General features: G+C 37.0%; 1 protein-coding gene across 3 annotated transcripts in view; it reads left to right on the top strand.

Annotated features, from left to right (window-relative positions):
• Nucleotides 1-487: 487 nt before the first annotated feature.
• The window catches only part of LOC134755351 (uncharacterized), a 33,549-nt gene continuing 17,464 nt past the window's right edge, over nt 488-16,572 (top strand). Inside the window, exons 1-2 of one of the 3 annotated variants that reach the window (XM_063691879.1) lie at nt 488-620; nt 7,338-7,438. In XM_063691879.1, coding sequence (XP_063547949.1) covers nt 7,351-7,438 — 88 coding nt within the window. In that variant the 5' untranslated portion in view covers nt 488-620; nt 7,338-7,350. The other 2 variants (XM_063691881.1, XM_063691880.1) reach the window with 2 other exon arrangements.

The raw sequence follows: 16,572 nt of genomic DNA, 5'->3' as shown, positions 1-16,572 counted from the left end.
AACTCCGTAATAGATGGATACAGTCTAAGGAAAAAACGTGCCTCGGAAATCAAGAAAATTTAATTCTCGTTCAGAGGGCGCTACTAGCTTTGGCCTACTGTCGTATATAGATGGCGTTGACGGTTTCGTTTGTTATTTAACAATTTTAACGCATATCAGTGAAGAATGGGTCAAAATTATAAAAATAATTAATGCAAATAAAAAAAAATCATTTATCCATATTTAAATACATTTTATCGTATTTTTATAAATCTTCATTTTTAGTTTTAAAGTGTGTCGACAGATGGCAGTGAATTTACTGGGGTTACAAAATTTACTATGACAGTACCGCTCTAGTATAAGTTACTCTATGATCAGCTTCACGTCATCTTTATAATTATTAGTTATCTCTATAAAACAACGATAAGTATATTGGTATAAGTAGTAACACATAAACAAGCCTAGACGCTTAATCGCGCTGAATCTTTTATATATATCACGTTATCTCGGTATAAGAATTTGTGACCTTTCAGTCATCAGTCGCCTATAACTGCTGCGTTCGACGAGACGACATCAGTCCATCGGGTGCGCTCGAAAGTGCCGCGACAAAACGCGGTAAACAATACAGTTTTTTTTTTAAGGTTTGACTATGTTTTTTTTTAATTTCACACCGCGCGTAACGTATTTTTAAATAAAAGTTTGTGTTGTCTGTGACTGTTTTAGTTTTAAGTGCTCTATAAACGTTGAAAGTCTCCTTGTTCTGTGATCTATTTTGAAGCGTGGTTCAAAATTATTACGAGTTTTAATTAGTAATTACTTGGCCAGTGTATTTGTGGTCTTAAAAGTATTAATAAATTTAAAACTGAAGGAAGATATAAAATCAATTAAATTAATAAGGTAAATCATTTATTTTTTACTACCAATTACCAATCAAAAGTTTTCCCTAAAAACTTGTTATAAATGTGTGAATGTTGTTCGTAAAGAACGTACAAATAAAAAGAATTATTGCTTGCAAGTTGCAAGTCTTGCAACAAGTAACACTTTAAAAACTATCTTACATACATTAGGTAAACATGCAACATAATTTCAAAAAACAAAAACACTTGCAGAATTTATTATTATTTAACGCATTTACCGTTTTTAGGGTTCCGTACCTCAAAAGGAAAAAACGGAACCCTTATAGGATCACGTGTGCGTCTGTCTGTCCGTCTGTCACAGCCTATTTTCTCCGAAACTACTGGACCAATTAAGTTGAAATTTGGTAGACATATATGTAAGCCTGTGACCCAAAGACGGACATGTAACGTAAACAAATGAATTTTAAACATGGGGGCCACTTTTGGGCGGGTAAATGAGAAACTTAAAAATTAAAGTTTTTCAAAATATATCGTGTTACATATCAAATGAAAGAGCTCATTGTGAAAATCTTAAATATATTTTTTTTTATAATTTTAAGATAAACAGTTTAGAAGTTATTCAAGAAAATAGGCAAAAAAATTCGTCATATATCTCGTCACACATGTGGTGCGGCATGAAATAGTAGAAATTAAATAAAAGTAAACTAAAAAAAATAAAAAATAAAAATAAAAATAAATAAATAAATAATCGTACTAAATTGTTGCCATCTTCTTCTTAATAATTTTCTACAATTTCTTGTCGGACTATATCTACAATATGCATGTCTTTTGTACTTAGCAAAGATAGATATAACTCCGTAATAGATGGATACAGTCTAAGGAAAAAACGTGCCTCGAAAATCAAGAAAATTTGATTCTCGTTCAGAGGGCCCTACTAGTTTTGGCCTACAGTCGTACAGATGGCGTTGACGGTTTCGTTTGTTATTTAACAATTTTAACGCACATCAGTGAAAGAACATGGGTCAAAATCATAAAAATAATTAATGCAAATAAAAAAATCATTTATCTATATTTAAATACATTCTATCGTATTTTTATAAATCTTCATTTTTAGTTTTAAAGTGTGTGATGGCAGTGAATTTACTGGGGTTACAAAATTTACTATGACAGTACCGCTCTAAGTAATAAGTTTTTATTAATATTCGTTTACATATAGGAAACTATAGGTCTATTACTAGAAAAATGTTACTTTATAAACTCGTCTGAACAAACGCGAGTGTGGAGTCGAGTTCGCTAATTAGCGAACCAACACCAAAAAACAATGAATTGCGAGTACAATAAAAAAATCAGATAGGATAACAAATATGGGGCATTTTCTATGAAAAGGGACCTTATTGTCGATGGCGCTTACGCACAGCGTCGCGCGGCATTGTATTTATATCGGAGAATCGTTTATAATGGCGTAAGCGCCATTGACAATAAGGTCCCTTTTTATAGAAAATACCACATATTTGTGCAGTAAAATGGATGAGACTCAACGAGAGATTAGCGGCGCGATTCGGGAAACGAATTATTAGAGATTCACTATATATGAAATAGTAAAGATATGTGACGTCCCACGGGTAAAGGTACCTTATGGCGGTTGGAGCTTACGCTATTATTAACGCCGCTCCAATTAATATTGGATGGCGGTTATACGTCGCATAGCGCCGCAATATATTGCGACGCTATGCGACGTAAGCGCCAGCCGCCATAAGGTACCTTTTGCCGTGAAATGTCACATATCTTAACTATTTCATATCTAGTGAATCTCTAATTCATTTCTCTAATCGCGCCGTAAGTATATGTATAATGTTAACATACATAATAACAGCATAAAGAAAATGAAATCATGAGCCATACCTACTTAAATTCTATTGTATTTCATTTCATTTTCATTTATTCACCATAAAGTAATATGTGCATTACATGGTATGTCGTTACCAGCGTTAGATACTTAAAATAAGTACATTACAATATATAGAAATAAATTAAAAGTAATTGTTGTCAATTAAAATAATTATAAAATTTCCCTTCAATGCAAAGTTATTCATGTCAATATTACAGTTTAAATATTCAGTCACAGAGTAGAAGGCATGCTTCCTGAAATAATTAGATATTTTAGTTTTAAAGCTATTTATTTTACAGGTTAGTTATTTCCAGTGGCAGTTTATTGAACATTTTATTTACATATGTACTGCATGCCTCAAAAACGAAACCTCCAATGACAAGTTTGCATACGAACTGAAAGAACTTTTGATAGAAATGTCGCTATATTCAGTTAAAGAATATAGCCAGAAATAATTTATTATGTTATAATTTTATATTATTGTTTTTCTATATGTTATTCTCGAACTCCCCATCGGCACACAAACCTCCATAAGGTTTTGCCTACGATGGGTCTTGTAATAATCTAAAAAACTGTAATTTGTTTCCTTATTCAATAAATTAAAAAAAAATGATTTTATACCTATTTTATTATTGTGACATTTAATTTAATTTGATATAAATTGACATTGCCATTAATATTCTAGCCATTAAGATCGTTGACATTTAATATGTTTTTATTTTATTTTTGATATAAACTCTGATGAAGTTATTTTATAACTTAGTATTTTTTTGTAAATATTTTTGATTTCTGATGTTTTTTTTTCTTGTTCTTGACATTCGACAATACCTAGGTTGGCCCTAGCATAGCTATGTATACATTGACATCTCTTTTTTTTGTGACATTTATTTATTTATTTATTTTATATTCTATTATTTGATTTCTGTTCTAATCTTAAGTTGACGATCTTTTAGTGAAAGCCTTTGTTTTATCCCTTTTTGTAAAATACTGTGCCTTTTTCTTTAAGAAATAAATATATCTAATCTAATCTAATTTAATCTAATCTAATCTAATCTAATCATAGCATTAAAGTATAATATCTATTAGGTAAGTATAGTTGACTTGTTCTGAATGTAGTTGGAGCTTTATTGAACAACAAAAGTTCTTAATATTAAATGTAGATACTAAATTCTAGGGCACAGTTACCTTCGCAGTGAATAATAATGTATTATTAGACGGTTGAGGCAGTTGAAAATAGAATGAAATCGATTAATGAATCTTGAGAGTACCTAATATTTCATAAAGCCATCGGCAGGACCTTGTACTTTTAATTGACTTTTAGGGTTCCGTACCCAAAGGGTAAAAACGGGACACTATTACTAAGACTCCACTGTCCGTCTGTCTTGAGATACAGCCTGGTGACAGACAGACGGACAGTGGAGTCTTAGTAATTGGGTCCCGTTTTTACCCTTTGTACGGAACCCTAATTAACTGATCAGGGTAATCTAGCTAATAATCTCTCACTACCGTTTTCAGAACCAAAACAATAATTTAAAGTAACCTACATAGAGTATATAATTATTCTTCTAGGTAGACGAAAATGCGACTAAACTACAGTCAAGTTCATAAATGTATATATTTCTTCACCACATTGCAATAGGGTGAAAAAATGCATACATATTTATGAAATATTTCCATGTTGAAATTTCGCAATTTCGTAAACTTTCCGACGGCACATCAGTTCCGCTTAAGAATACAATGGTGATTATTAATAAAACATCACGCAATAATTGATGACGATTATTTAGTACTAGCTTTTGCCCGCGACTTCGTCTGCGTGGAATTAGTAATTTGCTACCTTAATTATTAAACAAATCTGGTTTTAAATCCATCCTTTTTTTCACCCCCAAATTGGTCCACTCTATAAATCTCCGACCAATTTTTTACACCCTTAAGGAATGATTTCGGGGATAAAAATTAACCAAACCATCTCCATACCAAGTTCCATCTAAATCGGTTGAGCGGTTATTGATTCCCCATACCAATTTCCACCCCCCTTTTCACCCCCTTGAGGGGTGAGTTCTGGGGTTAAAAGTAATGTCCTTCCTCCGGCCTCAAACTATATGTATACCAGATTTAAACTAAATCGGTTCTGCGGTTTAAGCGTGAAGAAGTAACAGGCAGACAGACAGACACACTTTCGCATTTATAATATTAGTATGGATACGAACAGACCTGCGACTGATTTGATACAATTGCAGCTAATCGATTCTTAACAATTGCTTCAATTAAAATACAATGTCAGCAATGTCAACGTTGACACATCTTAATCGGCTATGACTACTGTAGGCCGAGCACATGATTGGCGCGACAGTATCTCGCCGCGAGATAGACTATGTACCCGTCTTTTACTAACTGTATGAATTAAAGGGGGTCATCCATTAATTACATCACACGTTCAGGGGGGGGAGGCGGTCATGTGACATGTTGTGACAAGGGGGAGGGGAGAGTCACAAACTTTGTGACGTCACTTTAACTTATTTAAGTTATTTTATTCGCTGTACAGTTAAATAACAAGTTTTTGGAACGATAATCGTTTTAATAGTTTAATTTTCTTTCATAATCAGTTTTGGGTTATAAAATTACTAATATTTCTTTTGTCAAAAATATTTTGATAAAATATTAATAACTTAATTCGATTTGCTGATTTCACTGAAAAAATGTGACTTCACACCAGGGGGGGAGGGGTTTGCCAAGGAGGGGGGGGGGAGGGGTAAAAAAACCTCGAAATTATTTATGTATGGGAACAGCCTTAATGGATTAACCCAGAGGGACGGGTAGTCTGTGTTGCGGCGAGATACTCTCGCGCCAATCATGTGCTAGACCGGCTGGGTCATTCTCTTCTCATTTCCCTGGCTATACCTATTCGCAAATAGGCGAGCCGCCGAGTCCACATATTGGGCCAACTTGGGCCAATCTAAGTGCAAGTGATATTTGCTATCTCATTCCACCGCATAGCTGCGTCCCTCAGATTGGCCCAAGTTGGCCCAATATGATGTGTACTCGGCATTAGATTACTTGCGAATGTTTGTTATCTAGTTCTTTGTTTCGATTAAATATTATACATTTGCCATTTTGCGAGTCTAGTACCCTCTTTAAATAGTAAAATATATAATTTATATATTTTTTTAAATATACAAAACGTTTATTTCTTTTATATAGATATAAAAGCAAAGATAACAATTTGAACTAAAATTACATTAAACAATTTATAAAAAAAAACTGCTCCCATTCTTGGTGAAACGGTGCCTATCATTTCCACTCCGAAATGACGCCATTCATTTATTACGTAAGGCGATTTACGGGGGGAGGCGGGTAAAGATTATACTTTGAAAAAGCGCGTGCATCCGCGCGAGTTCAGATAAAGAAAAACTTGAAAATGAAACCAAAGTTGATTAATCGAATTTAAACTATCGTGAGACATATTAACTTAACTGAACTGTTACTTACTTACTGCTGTGGCGCGACGACCCGAAGTGGATCTTGGCCTCCGACACCAAAGACCGTTAAGCCGTTTCTGTCCAGTCGACGGCGCCGAGTTCGCTGCGGTCTTTCTGCACTTCGTCTCTCCAGCGGTACCTAGGGCGTCCAGACGGTCTTCGGCCACTTGGTACTCCAGAGTACGCCCTCCAGACTGCGCGATCTTCCCCCATCCGGACTACGTGCCCGAGCCATCGGAGCCTGGCGGCTTTCGTTTCTCCGATGATGTTCGGCTCGGACACCCGATCTTCAATCTCCTGGTTCTTGCGGAGTCTCCAGGTTCCATCCTCTCGACGCCAGAATGCTCTACGCTGTGCTGCTGCCCTGCACAAAGTGTTAGTGTCCAAGCTAATGACCAGGAACACGAAGCTTCGAATATACAAAACGGTTATAAGGCCAATTCTTATGTACGGTTGCGAAGCCTGGACACTAACACAAAATAAGGAGCGCGCGCTGCTGGTAGCCGAGCGGAAGATCTACCGCAAGATATTGGGACCCACACGTCGAGAGGATGGAACTGAACTGTTAGTGCTTGAAAATGGAGACCTAGGCTCTCCGAAACGAAACATGTCGCGCGAGTGACTAAAAATACGTGAGTGAAACCACTAAGTTAGTTAAGCCAAAGTTGATTATTGCCAAAAGATAAAAATGTTTAGTACCTCTGCAGGTACAAAATAAGCATTTGTAAAATTGTTTCTTTGAAAATATAAATTAAAACATACCCAATGTGTAATCATTCTCTTACATAATAAATGGGGCATTTTCTATGAAAAGGGACCTTATTGTCGATGGCGCTTACGCCGCACAGCGTCGCGAGGCATTGTATTTATATCGGAGCATCGTTGATAATGGCGTAAGCGCCATCGAAAATAAGGTCCCTTTTTATAGATAATACCACAAATGTTAATTCGGGGGCAGGGGGTCGGCCTATTATTTTTCTAACACAGGGGTGGGAGGGGGTTAAAATCTGACAAAAACCGTCTTACGTAATAAATGAATGGCGCCAATACTATGGACAGCCTTTGGAAAAACGTCTTGGACTTAAATAAACATCTTAGGTATTTCAATGAATATTTAAAATGGTGTATTTTCAGGTAGTTCACAAAAATGGTGGCAAACGGGAGAATGGAGAAGAAACCGTCTACGGACAAGATACCCACGACTGCAACGCTGGATGAGGCCATGCTGGAGGCAGGTAAGTCATCATTAGGCGTATTTACCTCATTTTTGAAGTCGGTTAAAAAGCGTGGCCATCTTAGTGCATTTAAAGGGGCCCGCTGATTATCAGTCCGCCGGACGATGTCAGCCTGCCACAGTTAGAACAAGTTTGACAGTTCCGAATAACTGACAGGCCGATATCGTCCGGCGGACTGGTAATCAGTGGGCCCCTTTAGTCGTAGTGGTAACGTAGCGGGGTGATAAAAAGTGATGTTTGTTTTATTATGTGAATAATTGCTCCGATAATAGGGATGCTGACATGAATTGCGAATATATAAAATGGTATGTTTTTACCATAGCAGGGAATACTAGAATTCTGAAAATCATATTTTTTAAGTGTAGATATGAGTAATAAATTAATTAAAAATAATTTAAAAGTATTTAAAATAATGCCCAGCATCACGTGCCAGCAAACGCCAAACGCAAATCGGAGCGCGTGACGTCACGTTGTGAGAAACACGCACAGACAAGTTGTCAAACCTGGTGGTGAGGAACACCGGGTCAGTACCAGAGGTGGCACTGACAGCAGTTTGTTTATCACATCGTTACGTCATCAAGATCACGTGACAACTTGGAGCGTTTTTGCCCGAAATTTAAACACTAAACTAATTAAAGTTGATTTTTTATTAAAAATTAATGAATAAAAATTTTAATTTTTTTTTACTTGCAATAATTACGTGTCTATCTATAAAATGAAAACAGTTCTAAAAAATAGTCAACAAATATATGTACATAATATTCACCATTCATAAGTGCTTGATGCTAGGCTTACATGAATAAAGTATATTTTAACCTGAACTTGAATCCTATCCGACAAACCTGCTGGTCTCAAAAAAGATGTAATGGCAATACAGTTAAAACTTTAAATAATTATATATTCAATTGCTTAGGTACCTCTCCTCTCACCCGCATATCAACGCGGTTATTCACTGTGGTTTGTGGTTGCGCTACTTGCGCTGAGCGTCGCCGGATATCGTTATCAATGAGCACTTCGCATTTTTATATTACATTTGCCGTTGGACGTTGCCCATTGTTCGTAGACAACATACGACATATGTACATACATCTCTAATACTATACTAGTGGCTCTGTGAGCTGTTGAGCTCGCGATAAACTACAAAATTTAAAAAAAAAACTTATTTCGTTGAGTCATTATCACAGCAAACGCACAAGAACTTTGAATAAAATTTTGAAAAAGTTCTTTATGCCAGTCATTTTCCAAATAAAAGAAAAGCCGGCCAAGCTGCAGATATAACTGACCCCGCTGGCATAAAAACTTGTTTGCAGAGGGGGGCAGTTTATCTCTGCAACTTACTGTCCATGACCGAGGTGCTTTTCTTTACATTGCACATTCGTGCAATCCGGATAAGACCCTGAATTATTCTTATAAAATGAAACTTCAGTAGGTTATAATAGGTATCATTCATCGCAACGCAATAGTTTAACGAGTTGTCTCCATTGAGTTTTATAACTACTTTAATGAAGACACCGAGACGCTCGTCTTAATTGACTTACCAGACTGCGTGCTGGTTAATTAATAATTAACGTACATTGTATACACATAGATATTACACACCGGGTGTGGCCTGTCACGAACTAAACATAGCAACATTAAACATAACATAAATAAATAACAAAATTCGCAATACATTGCGTCTTAGAATAAACTCAGTCTCCGGCAAGCTCGGCCGAACTTCACCTTCCCATACAAACGTAGTTCCGCTCTCATTTTAAAACTACGTTCTAAGCTGTAATGAAACTTTACACATACAATGACATGAGGTATATATATCTAGGCATAAAGTAATCTAACTGACAGGCCGATATCGTCCGGCGGACTGATAGTGGGCCCCTTAAGCTTATGGATGGTATAGAAAGAATGCCAATCTCTTATGGCAGAATTGTTGCAAAAGTGACCGCTTTCAGCTTTAAATAATAGTTCCTAATCTCTCCGGTGGCGCTAGTTAGGCTCTGGGACATGAGTATAACATGAACCATATAAGACAACAAATAACCCGACCAAATTACGTAGGTTGTTTTTGGTAGTATTTTGGTGTATGGTAGCGCCGCCTAATTACTGGTTTTTGATGGACACTTTTCATATATAGGGATTTGGCTCCTTTATATAGTCTCCATGCTTAAGCTGAAATAAATGTCATAGGGTTACCAGACGTCAGGAATTTTAATGAATGAATAGTTTTTTTTAAAATTACCGGTTTATTCGCCTTCGTGCCGCGACGTCGCTATCGCTAGGGACCCCCACCTCCCCCCCATCCCCGTAACCGATGGGCGGTCAGGACTCAGGAATTTTGTCAAGTAATTCAAAAATTCTATCTGGTAACCCTAATTTATACGATAGAAAAAGTGACATAATCATTATTTCGCTCATTTCACGTAAGTATCACTTTTGGTCATTCAGGACCACGACCCCATAATCACCCAATATGAATCACGTGTTTGAAAATAATCAGTGTTGCCAGCACAAATGAATCATTTTTAACACTCCAAAAACAAAAAACGTCATCGCAAGATTGCACAATGTTGCTAAGCACCGCTGCACCGACCGACGACAAAAACTTATCATTTTGCACTTTATTCCATTGTAATAAGATGTATACCTACATATTTATGACGATGACTTAACGAGCGATCCGTGAGGTCAACCGTCACAATTTTGATAAGAACGTGGACCCCACGGAGGGCGATAACACTATTTATTACTAGTTTGTATTGTCTGTAAAAAAAATAAGTTATCGAAAGCTTACATTATTACGAATAATGAGTAATCCCACCAAAAACATTTTCATGTAAAATGCTGCCAAAAAGTTATCAGATCTCATGTAGAGCCAAGCTTCTAAATCTACACGCCCTAACTCTACAAGCCCTAACATCACAAACTCTACACCTTAGTCAAAATATGTGGCGTGGCCATTTCGTTAGTACAAGAACTATTTTATAACAGAAAAGTTAATGAACAGTGAATAAATTTTTCAGCTTACGCCCATGTGACGGTAGCGAAACGGCCAAGCCACCAGCTCCAAAAGGGTATGAAGTAGAAGTAACTGAATATGTAATGTATTCCCACTGCAAAATCTTACGTCGTACTCAAATACCGAATGACCATCCGAAACGTCACTGCTACATATGTCTTATTTTATAGTTTCGGGGGCCCTTGCGGATACACTTCGACCCATGGGATCTTTTGTGCAGTTAACCCCTAGGAAAGATCCGTCCGCTACTCCCCACCCCACCCCCGTTTTCCCCACCATATGATGGACCTTATGGGTAGCGTTCTGAATTACTTTGGTTCCAGATAGCCTGTTCCAAAGTCCTTCATTCTTTGTCTGGCGAGGGCGTGACATTCACACATAAGGTGTTCTGTTGTCTCTTCCTCTTCGCCACACATACGACAACCGCTTCACATGTATAAACCGACTAAAGCTAAGATTTTTAAGTTTTTTTTTGTTTTAGATTTTGACTTTTGTTGCCGGTCCCATATTGGGATACCCTCCTACAATTTAGGAGGGAATTAAATCTTCTCGGGTCCGTGGTGTAGGGTTGGAGCCGGCGTAGTTTTTATCGCGTATATATATATATGTCGACGCGCAGGTGATATAATTAGTAAATTCAAATAATGGTCGCTTATATGACGTACTTGCGATTTATCATAAAAGCTTGTAAGCGATGTGGATAATAAAGATCGATTAAGTAGAATTACTTCAGGTGCCCTGTAAACGGGACATGTGCGAGTCCGAGCTTTGTTATTATGGTTTGATACAAAAAACTCGAAGGCGCCGGCGTCCCGCTGCGCGACTCTCCATTAAGACTTCCAACAAATAGAGTGTGAACTTGACACCACTTGATTTGGCGGCAATTGGCGCACTTAAAATGCCGATTGGATGTGTTCTCACGGGTCGTGTTTGGTCATTAATTACGTTAGTGATTTTTGTGGCGAAGCTTATCCTATGAGGCGCCAAGCCAGGCAAACCGATGAAGGGATGACATTCTATTCTGCGACTGAGCGCATGAAACACGCATCCGTGAGACTACATCTCGCCCAGTAGTCCTAACTTAGTATTTAACTCCTTTCGGAATACGCATTATGTTTTAATAGTGATCTCGCGTTTTACCTAGTTTCGCGTTGAATACCTACGCCTTGAGATGTATTATCTAGTGCATCTAGCCATTCCTGAATAACCTAATACCTAAATTACGCTCCGATATCAGATCGTGGGATCGTTACGTGAAGGGTTCGCGAGGTTTTTGCCTAAAGAGGTTGTGAACGTTGTGATTTATTTTGTGATATCGTGAAATTATGGACTGAAAGGTGAATACATAGTTCAATTTGTCCTAAGACTTGCAAAGAAGGTGAAACTGGTGGTTTCCTGTAAATCCTGTCTGGAGTTTGGACGTCGAATCTGAATCTGGTCAGTTCGTTCCTTTATGTTTGATACCTATGATTTACCATTGTTAATTTGCCCACATGAGATGATCCATAAAAAAGTGGATTGTTCTGGTTTGTTGGTTTTATTTAAAATAAAACCTTAGATATTATTCTTGAGTATTTATTATAAAATTGAATTGAGGATTTTGTCACTATATAGTTAAAGAATATTGTGGCGTTTGTCCGATGGTGATATGGTATGTAGCCTGTTTGGAGAATTTGTAATGGTTTTCCAAGACAATAAGTCGATGTTTTTATTTGATGATAAATGGATCATAATATCTATGAGTGAACTTAAAATTAAAATTGAGATGCTTTGCGATAGAAGTTTAAGATAGTAATCGAAGAGTAATTAACTTACGTCATTCATTTCACTATAATAATAAATAAGGGCTCAAGAGGCCGCTGTTTGGCGATAAGTCCGTCTGCTGTTACGTACCGGTTTCTTTTTGTGCTCGATTGTGTACCAGTTTTTATAGTGTATCTACGGTGAAGCATTTTATTGTTTTTATTATAAACTCGTAGATGGGCTAACACGATTGAGATAATTTGAGATTCTCGATTACCTACTAACATTTTGTCTGTTTCTAGACTAGAGTTTTGAATGAGGTATTTAAAACCGAATATTTTCAAATTATGAAATTGTCGCTTTTATAACCTGTCATGGAGTCCATTGTTAGGATACCTACCCAAAAGGCTAAAAGAAACATTGAAGTTGCTTTCTTGTTTAATCCGCTAATTCATAATGCAATAAATTTCAATGCTTAGTTTTGAGCGAGTAATTAAATTATACGAAAATTGAAAAGAGACTTTTCGTAACAAACTAACGAATTATTTAGTTGTGTCATTTGAACTGACGGATATTGGATGAAAATTGATTTTGAGAGGAACAAGAACTTACATGATTTTGTAACGAATGTTTTGACTGAGTAAAACACTCTTATTTCATCATTAATTAGTATGGGCTTTAAACTGCAGTTATTTACATGATTGAAATTGGGATCGTTAAGGGGAGTTTAGTCAATTATTAAGTGTTTGACCGGTGTTTTGGTTTTGATATACCCGAATAATATGTTAAATCAGAAAGAATGCTAAGATCAATGAACATGATACAAGAGCAATGAATTTTGTAATGTCAATGGATTGATTACAAGAAAGTTATCCGATTAGTAACATTTTGTAAGGTAATCGTTTTTGTGGCGACTGGAGAGGTCATAGATAATAATCTTTTACATAGTCACCCAGTTTTCAATTAAAGATGTAAGCTCGTGGACCTAAATTAAGATTGAGGCTTTCAATCGGATTATTTTGGTCTAGGTATGGCTTACAACACATTACTTATCGTATAGTCAAAGTATTACAACCGACAAATTACGAGACGTAAGATGTACGCCCATTTCTGTGAAGAATACAAACCTTATTATCGATTGAAATAGAGTCTAAAGTATGTTGGCAATGAAACAGTGTACCTTGTAGGGAGTAGTTGGGTCATGTTGGTACCTGCTGTTTTTTTTGTTTGTGGCCGTAAGTTGTTTGGCTTTTTGGAGTACCCAATGATTTGGGTCGTTTTTTTTCTTTGGGTCGTAAAGTTGACGACTTGACGTTTCTTTGATAAAGTTGTTTAGCAATAAAAAATATTGCAGATATGCTTTGGGAAGACGGCAAAAACATGACCAAAAAAAAAAAACTGAAATCGAGTTAATTTGAATGATGATTAGCCAGTAGTACATTGATGAAGTACAGTGATGTAATATATTTGGGAGAGTATTGGCTCTTTTTCACTGTTAATTTTTTAATTATTTGGAAGAAATAATCAGCGCAATTATTGCAAATTCTGTTTGGATTAACTATTGATATTTTTTTGGAGACATTAATCAATTTGTCCTCACGTAAGGATGTACGTATGTAATGATATAGGTGCCTACCTAACTGAATGAAGGATACCTGGTATGTAGATGCTTATTGTATGACTTGCAGCTCGAATAATAAAGGGCGGAGTTATAATTTTGAGTTATTAAAACGATTTTAATTTCCGTTATTTTCGGCTTTAAAATTATAGTATTTTCGGCGCGTAAGAAAATAAGAAACTTGCATTGATAGTTTTGTAAGTTGTAGTAGTGGTAAAACCAAGTTTTAAACATAACAGTGATACTAAGTATAGGTACACGAAATCTAAATCGGAATTACAAGTTAAATTGTAGTATGTGCGTATGTTTGTGTACGATAAAGACACGTTTTTGCTTATGAAGTGAAAACAAAGTTTCTGAAATCCGCTCTCGGATTTTTCTCTTTAGACTGATGAAGTCGAAATGCGTAGAAAAAAACCGTTTACTTCAGATCAATCAATAACGTTGCTAGTATAAAAATCTGAAAACATCATTCGTGATAGGTACATTTATAATCGATACCTAACTATAAAAGATATCTGAAAACTGTGAATTTTAAAAACGAATGAAATGCTGTGAATTTTCTTTGTTTAGGTACTAAATCAGCGCTTTCCAGTCATGTGAAACTGCTCAATTTTTTAGAGAATATTTTTTTTTGCATTTTCTGGTTTAATTTTTAGTGGTATGGAAATAAAGTTTTCGAGACACTGAAATGCTGAAACTAGATAAAGTGAATATTAAAGGTTCGATTCCTGGTTTGGGGCTGCTAGTAAATGCTCTATTTTTTTTTGTTGAGACCAAGTTGGTCAAGTTGCAAAGAACAGTCAGTTATAGCCGTTGTCGACGCATAAGAATGTTTACCTATTCTTTGAATAATTTGATGGTTGAATATTGGAGCTGATATTCAGTTGGTTTATGTGACTTCAATGCAAAATTATTTTAGAAAGTGAGAGTTAAGTAATTTGAGTACTGATGACTAGTGACCTAGGTGCATCACTTTGTGTCTAATCCGCTGGGCGATCGTAGGTCACATACCCGAATCAGATATATTGTCACGCATATGTAGTGAAAATGTGTTTGGTAAAGGAGGCTGCGCGGCGCCCACAGATGATGATACATTGTGTTAGGGATGATGACACCCGTGGTGGTGTTTATGCCTGGTGTGGCATGGTTTGGGTTCCTGTGTGGAACCGTTGGAGTGATTGGTGTATCACTTTGGAAGTGGCCTGAGTGCTGCTGGATGTGATGGTGGTCAGTGGACCATATGTGTTGTGGCCGGTGTGTCACAGGTGTTGAGATGTGACAAAGTATGTCGCATGCTCATATGTGTTGTGGCCGGTGTGTCACAGGTGTTGAGATGTGACAAGGTATGTCGCATGCTCGCATGTGTTGTGGCCGATGTGCTACAGGTATTAAGACTTTCGAGAGTTGAGATTTGATAGTTGAGACATGACATCTTTGTGACTTGTGATGGATGTGGTCGGTGTACCACACGTGCTGTGACGTGACAAGGTGTGCCACAGGTATTGAGACAATTGAGACATAACAGCTTTGTAACGGACGTGGCCGGTGGACCTTGTGGTTACGGTGGGCGTGCCGTGTGAGAATGACTATAATAGAGCAGGAGACAGTGACATTTAGTACAAGCCGTAGTGCCTGTTGACTAGTAGAGACTATAGCGGAAAATATTCCGTGATGACAAAAGTGTCATATGACTTTAATGACGAGAGCAACTTTTTATGTGGTGGTCGAATGTGGTAAGGGCCATAGTGCTATTTGAAAAGTCACATAAACGTTTTAACAACGAGGTGTTGTTTTGATCAACGTAACTTTTAATGAATTTGATGATGTTCTTATAAGAAAATAAACTGAAACTGTTCATTGTTGCTTGTTACTTTGTACTTATGCTAGAGTTCATTCGATTCATTTCAATGATCATTCATCGTTGTACTCTTAATGATATTCATGGCAGAATAAACTTCGTTAGTTAGGTCGGATCTTCGACGATCGTTCGTTGAAAGTTAGGTCGGATCGGTAGTGATATTAATTGCCGAATGGATCAAAGTGTTCTGTAGTGATATTAAAAGCCGAATGGATCTTAGTGATCTGTAGTGATATTAGTGGCAGAATAGCCGAACGGTAAAGTTAAATTAAAGTTTGCTGAGTTGTCATATGTGATGACAATTTAATAGCTCATTGCACACGAGGACGTGTGACAGTCAGGATCGCCGTGTCGACGCGCAGGTGATATAATTAGTAAATTCAAATAATGGTCGCTTATATGACGTACTTGCGATTTATCATAAAAGCTTGTAAGCGATGTGGATAATAAAGATCGATTAAGTAGAATTACTTCAGGTGCCCTGTAAACGGGACATGTGCGAGTCCGAGCTTTGTTATTATGGTTTGATACAAAAAACTCGAAGGCGCCGGCGTCCCGCTGCGCGACTCTCCATTAAGACTTCCAACAAATAGAGTGTGAACTTGACACCACTTGATTTGGCGGCAATTGGCGCACTTAAAATGCCGATTGGATGTGTTCTCACGGGTCGTGTTTGGTCATTAATTACGTTAGTGATTTTTGTGGCGAAGCTTATCCTATGAGGCGCCAAGCCAGGCAAACCGATGAAGGGATGACATTCTATTCTGCGACTGAGCGCATGAAACACGCATCCGTGAGACTACATCTCGCCCAGTAGTCCTAACTTAGTATTTAACTCCTTTCGGAATACGCATTATGTTTTAATAGTGATCTCGCGTTTTACCTAGTTTCGCGTTGAA

The sequence above is a fragment of the Cydia strobilella genome, chromosome 2 (assembly GCF_947568885.1).
Source record: "Cydia strobilella chromosome 2, ilCydStro3.1, whole genome shotgun sequence".
NCBI lineage: Eukaryota > Metazoa > Arthropoda > Insecta > Lepidoptera > Tortricidae > Cydia > Cydia strobilella.
This window is presented reverse-complemented; position numbering and strand designations above follow the sequence as displayed.